The sequence below is a fragment of the Oryx dammah genome, unplaced genomic scaffold (assembly GCF_014754425.2).
Source record: "Oryx dammah isolate SB20612 unplaced genomic scaffold, SCBI_Odam_1.1 HiC_scaffold_7, whole genome shotgun sequence".
Lineage (NCBI taxonomy): Eukaryota > Metazoa > Chordata > Mammalia > Artiodactyla > Bovidae > Oryx > Oryx dammah.
Window position 1 is genome coordinate 25,501,872 of NW_024070191.1, and position 13,422 is coordinate 25,515,293.

A 13,422-nucleotide genomic window follows, 5' to 3' on the forward strand; every position below is an offset into this window, starting at 1 on the left:
GTTTTTCTTTCTTTTCTTCTCACGGAAGTTTAAGACTTTTGTCTCACAGAAGACAGGGAGGGAGGAGATGGCTTCATGTCTTTTCTGAAGCGTCTACTGTCCCCTTCTCCAGCCTTGCCAAGCGGGGACAGGACCCCCAGCCTAGCCTCTGCTTTGTAAGCAATCCAGGGAAGTCTGTGGAGAAGTGCCATGAGTGGGTGTCCACTCCCAAGTGTCTGCAGCCCAAGGCTTCTACAGTCTCTGGCTAGCCTACACTAAGCCTTTAGCAGTTCATTAAACATTTTAAAACTGAATTCTTCTCACCAGTATTCACATTCTCAGTATTCATGTCCCAGGTGTACAAGTGTTTGTAGCCCATCTTTTCTTGGTGTCTGTCTGTCCTTCAATTTCAGGTTAGGTGGCTGCCCTGCACCTCAGCTCTCTGATGGAGTCAGAGACGCTCAGTTGTGTCCGACTCTGTGCAACCCCATTGACTATGCAGTCCATTGACTCTCCAGGCCAGAATACTGGAGAGGGCAGCCATTCCCTTCTCCAGAGGAGCCTCCCAACCCAGGGGTCAAGCCCAGCCCTCCCACACTGCAGGCGCGTCCTTCACCAGCTAAGCCACCAGGGACGCCCAGGAACACTGGAGGGGGGAGCCTATCCCTTCTCCAGGGGAACTTCCTGACCCAGGAATCGAACCAGGGTCTCCTGCACTGCAGGCGGATTCTTTACCAACTGAGCTATCAGGGAAGCCCCAGATGGAGTCAAGAAAACTATAAATTTGTAGCTGTCTAGGGTTTGTTGTTGTTGCAAGAGTGGGAACAGTGCTTCCTCCATTCTAAGTGAAAGCTGTAAGCCCCAACTATCTACTTTTTAGCAAAACTTGAAGAACAATGGACTACCATGACTAGGTCTGATCACAACAGGTATATATGAGAGAAAACAGCTTCAAACTTCCACGTCAGCAATAAAAACATCTAATTCCAAGAAAGCACACAAAATTGTTTTAAAATGTATATCATAACTGGGATTTTACATGCCAACTTTACCACAGGAAAAGAACAGTTCTGATATTCTAAATGTGACTTGCTAAATTCTAATTATCAACATGTACAAACTCCATTCACTTATTTAGAATAATACATGATATAACTGTATAACAGCTATACTGTGGACTTCTCTGTATAAAAAAAGGAGAAAAATTACAAATAATAAAAACACTTTTCACCCAGCATTAAATTTCATTCAGTTCACTTTTACCAAGCCTGTGTTGCCAGGACTGCAAAATTTCAGTTCCTTGAAGACAAACTACTTTTATTTTGTACCTGACATGTACAGAGCTTATAGACTTCAGGGCACTCACAACACAACGACAGAGACACTATTGACAGTAATGGTCGGGAAACCCAATCTTTGTTAATGTACCACCAAAAAGAATATACAATGCTATATATACATTCTTCTAAGCACAACAGAATTGTGTTAAAGTACATTAAAACAAAATGTAACTACTTCCTTTTACTAAAAGAAACATCACTTGAGCTGTATTCAGAGGAAAATATCTGAATAAAAACTCTTCAATGTCTTTGTTTCAATAAGACATTTCTACTTTAATCTTAGGCTTTGCTTAGCTCAGTGCTATTGCAGTATTTAAATAATACATCTACTATGTAAATGTATTGCAGCTGCATAAATACTTAAAATGAACACTGGAAGGCAGGGCCTAACATAGAGAATCTCACAGGATTCCAAATTGAATTACTTTTTAATGTATGTAGGGACAGAAAATGCTCAGATTTTCTGTCACAGGTACAAAAAATAAAATGAAATAAACTGGTATAAATTTTATTAAAATCATTGAAAGAAAAATTAAAATCAAGATAATCTTTATGTTCTGTGAGGCTGGCAAAGTCAACTAAAAACATCCAGTATTGGTGAAGGTAAAGAAATGGAAACCTCTGCATAAAAACTGGTCCCCCAAAATAGGTTGGGTATTAGGCAGGCTATTGAAATTTTTTCAAGTATGCCTTATCTTTTTTTTGTCCCATCAATTATACTTTAAAAAAACAAAATAAGAAGATAACCAGGCAAAGTGTACATACAATATATTTATGCAGAAGGATTGAGCATTATTTATAAAGCTTATAGTAGCATATAGCAAAAAAATTAAATTTCTCTCTGTGGAACATCAGAAAAAGTGTTTTAAAGTATGGTCATATCTGGAATATCATATAGCAGTTAGAAAATGAACTAAGACAGCATCAGGGCCCCAGGCAGAGTGGCTAGCCACTGGGAGGAGTCCTGGATTCTAAGGATAAAGTTGAAATTGCTGAAGCTTCCAGGCAGAAAAAAAACAATTTACTGGCAATCAGAAGGAACAACCAGATTGTCATCAGACTTCCTCCAAGGAACACCACCTAACATTACCTCACTGCCACAGATCAGCAACTCCAACTAACTGCTAAACTGACTTGGTTTCTTTGCTGTCTGTATAGCTCAGTTGGTAAAGAATTCGCCTGCAATGCAGGAGATCCTACTTCAATTACTGGGTCAGGAAGATCCACTGGAAAAGGGATAGGCTACCCACTCCAGTATTGTTGGGATTCCCTTGTGGTTCAGTTGGTAAAGAATCTGCCCGCAATGCAGGAGACCTCGGCTGGGAAGATCTGCTGGAGAAGGGAAAGGCTACCCACTCCAGTATTCTGACCTGGAGAATTTCATGAACTATATAGTCCATGGAGTTGCAAAGAATCAGACACGACTGAGCGACTTTCACTCACTTCACTAACCAACTGCCAAGCCACAGATTCACTGAGTGAAGATCAAACCAAGTATTTTGGTACTACTTTACATTTTTAATGCTGCTAATAGTAGCTAGCCTGATGTTACTATTATTCTTACTATGTGCCAGGTTCCATTCCAAGCTCTAAGCATTTTATATTTACTCATTTAAACCTCATAAGGACCACAGATGAACAGACACCATTACTCCTGTTTTATACTGGATTGGCTGAAAAGATCATTCAAGTTTTTCCATAGCATCTTGCAGAAAACCCAAACTAACTTTCTGGCCAACCCAACAGACAAGAAATCTCAGACAGAGCATCTTGTCTTCACTAGTAAGGGGCAGAGCCAAGATTTACACCAACAGATCAATTACTCAGCCCACCCTCTTGACCTCTGCATTTATACTGCCGCTAAATGAGTTAAGATTCTGACTTAAGGAAATAAGCACCTCTGTGAAATAAAACACATACCAGGTTCAACTACTCTGGATTCACTTATCTATTTAAAGTTTTAAATTACCACACAACAGACTCTGTACTTATGCTATATCTCATTTTTGGACATCTGCTTCTATCACAGAATGAATGAAGGGTGAGTCTTCAGTGTGACTGGAAAGCTTGCTCACTCAAGATGTCCTCTCTACAGCTAAGACTGCCACCTAGTGGCCTAAAAAACCTCATCAGCACAAAACAAAACATTTTGAGAAATAAAATACAGAAGAGACAGATGGACAGTGAGAAAGACAGATGTTAAAATATGCATCACTTTTCAACAGATCTTCTCTGGAAACACATAATGTAAGTCAATAACAGAAAACCTCAGGTTTTAAAATTTAGTGATTTAGGCAACACCAACACTTTCAACTAATGGGCATCTTAGCCTTGAGATTCCTGCGCTGGCTGTGACCCCCAGGGTCTCTACAGCACTGTATGAACACCACAGTGACATGCTGTGTGGCATGCTGTACCATATGTGTATCCGTGTCATTCCTCCCTCTGCCTGGGCTCAAGGAAAGAAACCTTATTCACTTTGCTATCTTTGCTATCACTGAATGTGCTGAAGAACACATGAAAAGAAGCTTGAAGACAACATACTGTAGCATTTCTGTTTTATAAATGTAAACTATACCTTTAATATAACTCTCAACCTGGGCAATTCCACTCTCCAGGGAACCGTTGGTGATGTCTGCATACATTTTTGGGACTCACACTGTGAGGGAAAGTCTGCTACTGGCACCAAGAGCAGCCTGGGATGCTGCTAATTGTCCCACAATGGACTGTGACAGCCGTGACTCCAAAAAAAGTATCCAAATGTCAACACTGCCAAGGTTGAAAAATCATGCTTCCTCCCAACCATCTTTAGTAAAAGTATACAGATTAATGATAAATATAAATTTATAATAAACTGATAACACCACTAATAACTAATAAAAGATGATACCACTCTAACGGCAAAAAGCAAAGAGGAACTAAAGAGCTTCTTAACAAGGGTCAAAGAAGAGTGTGAAAAAGTCAGCTTAAAACTCAATCTTAAAAAAACTAAGATCATGTCGCTCAGTCGTGTCCGACTCTTTGCGACCTATGGACTATAGCCCACCAAGCTCCTCCGTCCATGGGATTCTCCAGGCAAGAATACTGGAGTGGATTGCCATTTCCTTCTCCAGGGGATCTTCCCGACCCAGGGACCGAACCCAGGTCTCCCACATTGCAGGCAGATGCTTTAATCTCTGCACCACCAGGGAAGCCCCTGATCATGACACACACTTCATGGCAAATAGAAGGGGAAAAGTGACAGATTTCCTCTACTTGAGATCTAAAATCACTGCGGATGGTGACTGCAGGCATGAAATTAAAAGACTATTGCTTCTCAGCAGCAAAGTTATGACAAAACAAAAGCTATGACAGTGTGTTAAAAAGCAAAGACATCTCTTTGCCGACAAAGGTCTGCATAGTCAAGGCCTACGGGTTTTCCAGTAGTCATGTACAGAAGTGAGAGCTGGATAGTAAGGAAAGCAGAGAGCCAAAGAGCTGATGCTTTCAAACTGTGGTGCTGGAGAAGACTCTTGAGAGTCCCTTGGACTGCAAGATCAAACCAGTCAATCTTAAGGGAAATCATCCTTGAATACTCTTTGGAAGGACTGAGCTGAAGTGCCAATACTTTAGCCACCTGATTCTAACAGCTGACTCATTGAACAAGATCTTGATGCTGGGAAAGACTGAAGGCAGAAGGAGGTGAGAGAGGGTGAGATAGTTAGATGGCATCACCGATTCAATAGACATGAACTTGGACAAACTCAGAGATGGTGAGGGACAGGGAAGCCTGGTGTGCTGCCGTCCATGGGACTGCGAAAAGTTGGACACGACTTGGAGACTGAACAACAAAATAATAAACTGAGCTAGAACCCAACTGTGGTTTACATATATAAAGTATTTCTTACACTGGTTAAGTACACACTTCATTTTCTAGGAATATACGGTGCATAATGTATATGAATATACTATCATTAACCTTTGTATATCACAGAAAAGCTATACTTTGTATGAATTTTTTTAGAACTTTACCAAGAATTTTTATCACCTTAGGGAAATACCAATTATGAATGGTATTTTCATAAACGAATGAATCACATTTATTGAATCAAATGAATCATACATTAGTTCACTTGTAGCTTTAACATTCAATGGTTAATTCTACATAAAAATGTAAACAACTTCTTCATTTATATTCTAGTCTGTATAAAACACAGTCCACTGAACCTGATTAAATAATTAAAAACCGCCAGGTTAACAAAAAAAAAAAAAAAAATCAGTCATTCCTTCAGCATTTGCTGTTTTCTACCTGAAAGATCTCTCCCTGCACAACTGCACACATGGGCACTGTCCTAACAATTCACCAGGCTGGCTCCAGCTCATTCTTCCTCTTTTTTCCCACAGTGGTCTTTTCTGAGCTCCACCCTGCCTATTATTTTACTAGCTCAGCACATACCTCATTGAATTCCTTCCTAGCATTTGATACACTCTGCAATCACTTTTTATTTTGTGTGATATCATCTATTTCCCCCTTCAGAATATAAGTAAGCTGCACAAAGGCTAAAACTATCCTATGTTGTTCACCACTGTACCCCCTACATTACCAAGATGACCAAAGAATGCAACAGGAAATCACTAAGTATTTGCTGAAAAATGGATTCATGAATAAATGATAACAGACTGTAACAAAACTCTCATAATGTATCAACTAGAGAGCAAAAAGAGAATGAAGTTGATAAACTAATACCAAGAATAAGCATACTACTTAAAGATGTAAGGAGAAATACTTTATATATGAATAACCAAAAATAAATTATACAATTTCCAAATAAATAAGGGTGAGGAAACATCAGATAACAAAAATGGTAAATACAAAATGACACTCACAACTAGTGCAGAAAGTTAAGACTAACTATATGCCATCTACAAAGGAAGTATCTAAAAAGAACGCAGGTACAAAGCAAGAGAACAGGCAAAACTATCTCAAAATCTTCTTTAAAAGGCAACAGATTGGACATAACAGGATATAAAGCTAGAGTTCAAGTAAAATAACATCAAATATGACCAAGAGGGATACTGATACTCAATACTAATTATGATACAATCCTTAAACTATGACTGTCAAGAACATTTATAAACTGAAAATTGCAGGAAAACATATAAAGCAGAAACTATTGGAAGTACTGGCTAAATTAACAAAAAATATAAAAGCAACAGGAAATGGTAACATTTGTTCAGTCACTTCTCATGTCAAGATGTGAAACAGTCAGTGTGTAAAGGAGGATCTGATATTTTCAAACAAAAACACAACAGCAACTAAAGTAAACAGATAGACCAACAGGTAAATAAGGGAGAAAGCCCAAACACAAAAAGTTAGCAATAACAAGGGAAAATAACAGGCAATAATTCTTAAGAAGGACATAATGAAAGAAGATTCTAAGAATGTCTAAAAAAGCATGCTAGATACATTCACAGGTATATGCTTTCAAATAATCTTTAAGGAATCCAATATTCTCCTAAAGACAAGGAGCAAAGGCAGCGAAGGGAGGAAAAACTCTTCTTCCCTTTTCTGAATCCAGCATTATACCCATACTGAACCGCAAGAAAACATGCAAAAGAAAAAAGTAAAAATCCTTAAATACATTAGTAAAAAAAGAACACACAAATACATAAACCAAACAAGTATTACTCTAGGACTAAAAGGATGGTTCAATACTGAGAAATCTAGTAATACAGTTCACCAATGGCAGTAAAGATCTTAAAAGATGCAAAAATAATTTACTGTTAATCTTCCTAATAACTTCCTAAATTATATGTATTTCACTAATATAAACTACATATACGTATCTCACTGTATAAGGGTTGTAAGAATATTTGCTGCAGCAACATTAAATGTTTGAAAATACATCTATCAATCAGACACATCTATAAAATGAAATACTAAATAGTCACACAGCATCACAGAATACCTGCAGTACAGAGAAAATAAACTGGAAAATTTTACAGAACTTATACCTAGAAATGTATCTAACAAGCACATATAACCTGGGGGGGGTAGTGAAAATGCTTATTTTGCCTTTACAGACAAATAATGAGGTGATGGGAAGAATTTAAGCCGGTAGAGGCCATAAAACACAGCAAATGAAAAGAGGTTAACACTAGGGAGCAGAACTCTACGTAAAAGGTACGAAACAGGAAAAGGCTGAGCAAAGTTAAAATAACAGTATCCAGAGAAAGCACACACAAGGGACAGAAAAATCACAACCCAATATAAGGACTAGGGTGACAGCTACTACTAAATTCTAAGTGCACTCCCTACAATTTTTCCAGTGAAATACGATCAAGAAACCCTACAGTTTCAGACTATTTTCTTCTCTTGACATACAGAATTTAATTTAGAAACTGTTTAAAGTAGGTAAAAACCTTTGTCAAGAAGGAGCAGGTGGAAAATAGGTTCCCAATAAAATGGAATTCTAGGGCAACGAAAGTCTAAAAGGTCACAAAGGAGAAACAGCACCATTGTTATTTGAATAATGGCTAGCTGCTTGCATTTTCTGGCACTGTTAATCACTAAATCTGGATTTCCCTCTGAATTCCACAGAGAGCATACACTATGCGACAATTTTATCATAAAATACTACACACATGTCATGACTGGCTACCACCAGAAACAAGACAAACACATTCAAGCTATTCTTACAGAACTACTGCAATCTCTCTCCTATCAAACATGTGCTGTGCTTATTAGTTGCTCAGTTGTGTCCCCATCCCCCCCAGGCTCCTCGGTCCATGGGGATTCTCCAGGCAAGAATACTGGAATGGTTGCCCTCCTCCAGGGGATATTCCTGACCCAGGGATCAAGCCCAGGTCTTTCTCGCACTGCAGGTGAATTCTTCACCATCTGAGCCACAAGGGAAGCGCAAGAATACTAGAATGTATAGCCTTACCCTTTTTCTCCAGTGGATTTTCCTGACCCAGGAATCGAACCAGGGTCTCCTGCAATGCAGGATTCTTTACCAGCTGAGCTACCAGGGAAGCCCCCAAATCAAACACTTGCTTCAATTTAAACATCTACTTCCAGAAAAGATATGCTACACTATGCTGCCATCTAGAGAGCAGAATTAATACTACATATTCTCTCTGAGAAAGTTTATGTTGTTGAAAGGTGGATGTGGTCAAACAGGAGATAGCAAGAGTGAACATGGACATTTTAGAAATCAGTGAACTAAAATGGGCGGGAAGAGGCAGATTTAATTCAGATGACCATTATATCTACTACTGTGGACAAGAATCCCTTAGAAGGAATGGTGTAGCCCTCACAGTCAACAAAGGAATCCGAAACGCAGTACTTGTCTTCAACTCAAAAATGACAGAATGATCTCAGTTCGTCTTGAAGGCAAACCAACCATTCAATATCACAGTAATCCAAGTCTACGCCCCAACCACTAATGCCGAAGAAGATGAAGGTGAACGATTCTATAAAGACCTACAAGACCTCCTAGAACTAACAGCAAAAAGGATATCCTTTGAGCATATGAGACTAGAATGCAAAAGCAGGAAGTCAAGAGAATACCTGGAGTAACAGACAGACAAGTTTGGCCTTGGAGTCCAAAATAAAGCAGGGCAAAGGCTAACAGAGCTTTGCCAATAGAATGTATTGGTCATAGAAAACATCCTCTTGCAACAAAACAACAGAGGACTGCTGTGGACATCACCAGATGGTCAGTACTGAAATCAGACTGATTATATATATTCTTTGTAGTCGAAGATGGAGAAGATCTATACAGTCAGCAAAAACAAGAGCTTATTGTGGCTCAGATTACCAGTTCCTTATCGTAAAATTCAGGCTCAAATTGAACAAAGTAGAGAAAAACATTAGGCCATTCAGGTATGCCCTAAATCAAATTCCTTATGATTATACAGTAGAAGTGACAAATAGATTCAAGGGACTAGATATGGTAGACAGAGTGTCTGAAGAACAATGAATGGAGGTCTGTAATATTGTATAGGAGGTGGTGACCAAATCCATCAATAAGAAAAAGAAATGCAAGAAGGCAAAGTGGTTGAGGAAGCATTATAAATATCTGAGAAAGGGAGAGAAGCAAAAGGCAAAGGAGAAAGGGAAAGATATACCCAAATGAATGCAGAGTCCCAGAGTAAAACAAGGAGAGACAGGAAAACCTTCTGAAGTGAACAATGCAAAGAAGTAGAGAAAGACAACAGAATGGAAAAGATTAGAGATCTCTTTTAGAAAATTGGAGATACCAAGGCAACATTTCATGCAAAGATGGTTCAATAAAGAACAGTAACGGTATGGACCTAACAGAAGCAGAAGAGATTAAGAAGAGGTGGCAAGAATACACAGAGGAACTATACAAAAAAGCTCTTAATGACCCAGATAACCACAATAGTGTGATCACTCACCTAGAGCCAGACATCCTGGAGTTTAAAGTCAAGCCGGCCTTAGGAAGCATTGCTATGAACAAAGCTACTGGAGGTGACAGAATTCCAGCTGAGCTATTTCAAATCCTAAAAGATGGTGTTGTTAAACTGCTGCACTCAATATGCCAACAAATTTGGAAAACTCAGAGCAATGGCCACAAGACTGGGAAAGATAAGTTTTCATTTCAACTCCAAAGAAAAGTAATGCCAAAGAATGCTCAAATTACTGCAAACTGCACTCATTTCACATGCTAGCAAGATTATGCTCAGAATCTTTCAAGCTAGGCTTCAGCAATACGTGAACCGAGAACCAGATGTACAAGCCAGATTTAGAAAAGGCACAGGAACCAGAGATCTAATTGCCAACATACGCTGGATCACTGAATAAGCAAAGGGAATTTTAAAAAAAATCTACTTCTGCTTCATTGACTATGCTAAAGCCTTTTATTGCATGGATCACAACAAACTGGAATATTCTTAAAGAAATGGGAATATCACACCATCTTATCTGTCTCCTAAGAAACCTGTATGCAGGACAAGAAGCAACAGTTAGAACTGGACATGGAACAATGAACTGGTTCAAAATTGGGAAATGAGTACATCAACATCGTGTACTGTCACCCTGCTTATTTAACTTATATACGGAATACATCATATGAAACGCTGTGCTGGATGACTTACAAGCTGGAATCAAGACTGCCAGGAGAAATATCAACAACCTCAGATAGGCAGATGACACCACTCTAGTGGGAGAAAGCGAAGACCTAAAGAACCTCTTGATGAAGGTCAAAGACGAGAGTGAAAAACACTGGCTTAAAATTCAACATTCAAGAAACAAAGATTATGGCATCCAGTCCCATTACTTCATGGCAAATAGATGGGGGAAAAGTGGAAACAGTGTCAGATTTCATTTTCTTGGGCTCTAAAATCACTGCCAATGCTAACTGCAACCATAAAATTAAAAGATGCTTGCTTCTTGGAAAAAAAACCTATGAAAACTCTAGACAGTGTATTAAAAAACAGAGACATCACTTTGCAGACAAAGGTCTGTACAGTAAAAGCTATGGTTTTTCCAGTTGTCATGTATGGATGTGAGAGTTGGACCAATAAGAAAGCTGAGTTCCAAAGAATTGATGCTTTTGAACTGTGGTGTTGGAGAAGACTCTTGAGAGCCCCTTGGACTGCAAGGAGATCCAACCAGTCAATCCTAAAGGAGATCAGTCCTGAATATTCACTGGAAGGAATGATGCTGAAGCTCCAAAACTTTGCCCACCTGATGCAAAGCAGCTCATTGGAAAAGACCTTGATGCTGAGAGCAAGAGGAAAAGCGGGCAACAGAGGATAAGATGGTTGAATGGCATCACTGACTCAATGGACATGGGTTTGAGCAAACTCAAGGAGGTAGTGAAGGACAGGGAAGCCTGGCATGCTGCAGTTCATGGGGTTGCAGAGAGTCAGATACGACACAGTGACTTACGGACAACATTAAGTCATTAGACAATATTTCAAGTTAAAAATAAGAACAGTATAAACATATTATTTAGCAATATGGGAAAAACTACTGGAAGAATTTAAAGTAAAACCAGTTATTTGCCATAAAAGAAAGGGACTGGAACCAGAGAAAGGAAAACTACATCTGCTTTTTATTGTATCTTTCTTACTATTTGAAAATGTGATACTAGTGGTAAGTTTAAGACTATGAAAAATTTTTTTCAAATGGATTAATTATGCTTAAGGAATCAGTTGTTTATTTAAACTCAGAAGGACTTAAAGATCAAGTCCATTTTTATGGTTTTAAATAAGAACTCAATCTGACAATTATAAAAGTCTATATAACAGCAATACTCCAAGTAAAAGAGACACAGGCAAAACAAAAATTGCTCAGCTGAATCTTTCTTGAATGAGTACCTATCACCTCAATATACAGGAGGCGTTGACTACTACCCTGTTTTACATACAGGAAGCTTATTCAGAGAAATGGCATTATAGAAGAGCCGTAATACTTTGCTAATTTTCACTTAATTAACAAACATTAATAGAGAACCAATTGTATACAAGGCACTCTTGATGAGGATTCTCACAAAAATATAACATTCTATTTCCTACAAAAAATCAAAGTCGGGGCTTCCCTGGTCCAGTGGTAAAGAATCCGCCTTGCAATGCGAAGGACACCAGTTCGATCTTTGGTCAGGGAAGGAAGATCCCACATGCCTTGGGACATTTGAGCCCATGTGCCACAACTACTGAGCCTGCTCTCTGGAACCTGTGAGCTGCAACTACCGAGCCCACGTGCCCTAGACCTTGTGCTCAGCGACAAGAGAAGCCACTATAATAAGAAGCCCTCACATGGCAACTCGAGAGTAGCCCCCACTCACCATGACTAGAAGCAGCCCCTGCATAACAACAAGGATGCTGCCCAGTCAAAAATAAATAAGTTTTAAAAAATCATGGTCATCTAAGGAACTTTAGGTTGATGAAATTACAGCACCACAAGACTGAGTATCCACAGCTAGATAACACATAAAAGAAAAATCTGGAGTTACTGCACAAATTACAAATCATAATCAAGGCAAGGCTCTCCAGGAACAAATCTTTGTAAATGCATTTATTTTACAAAATTATTCATTCAATAGAATCTCCTTTATTTAATGTCATAAAAAGAGTCAATATGATTACCAAACTGGGACAGCAATAGTTTCACTCTATTGCACTCTGCGTCTTTCTATATTGTTAAAATATTTTGCTGGAGTTTGAATTACTTTTGAAATTTTATAATTAAAATGTTCAATTTTTCTTGCCTTTTAATAAAATTTCAAAGCTAATACAAATTTAGAGTAAAAGATATTTGCTTAAATGGGAATATCTACTTGTCGAGAAATTTCCCAAAACTAAACTTTTTCACTTCTATTTTATATGAAAATATTGATGAAATATTTGAAACTAAAATCCAAAATATAAGTATCATGCATTTAGAAGACAGCATAGAGCTTATTACCATCCAACTCTACAACCGCCAGAAAGAAAAACATTAATCTCCTTTCTTATCCAACTGGATAACCAAAAATTCATAAGTTATTTAAGAAAATATCCATCTCCACAAAAAGTTAATATTTTTTTCCCCATCATTGATCGAGCTGTCATAGGAAGATATGAAGTAGTATGTGTAAAACAGAAATAAACTGTTTGGTACACCTGAAATATGAGAACAAGACATTACTGTTACACTACAATTAACCTAAAATTTTTCAAATTACATATTTCAAATTGTATTGCGAGAAATACATTAGGCATATAAAGTTGTTAACTCTAAGAGATGATAATGCTAAAACAGCAGTATTATACCATTTAAGTTATAATTGTATTATAAACAGTATGAATTCTATCATCCTAAATTTGTAACATGTCCGTAAATTAAAGAAAGTATCTAAAAAGGAAGGCTCACCTTCATCCACAGAAAACTGACAGCTCTTATCATTGAAGAAAAGAATTTTCTTCTTATCAGGACGGTTTACAAATAGTATCTGGTCCCCTAAAGCCTTAAAGATAAAGAAAAATTTTTCAGTTTCCGAATTAAATTCCAAAAAAAATTTTCCAAATTACATTACTCAAGATTTTTTTTTTAAAACAACAAAGGATTTCCAGTTTCTTTAACTCTCAGTATACCAATGGGGTCCTCTAGACC

At 38.0% G+C, this 13,422-nt stretch overlaps 1 protein-coding gene across 4 annotated transcripts in view; it reads right to left on the reverse strand.

Annotated features, from left to right (window-relative positions):
* Positions 1–13,422, reverse strand: part of GTF2E2 (general transcription factor IIE subunit 2) — a 93,226-nt gene that overhangs the window by 19,674 nt on the left and 60,130 nt on the right. For all 4 annotated transcript variants that reach the window (XR_005721458.1, XM_040242891.1, XM_040242892.1 and 1 more), the window contains exon 6: positions 13,183–13,276. Coding sequence is in view for 3 of the 4 variants with exons in the window: in XM_040242891.1 (XP_040098825.1) it covers positions 13,183–13,276 (94 nt within the window). In the remaining variant the exon portion in view is untranslated. The remainder of the gene's footprint in view (positions 1–13,182; positions 13,277–13,422) is intronic.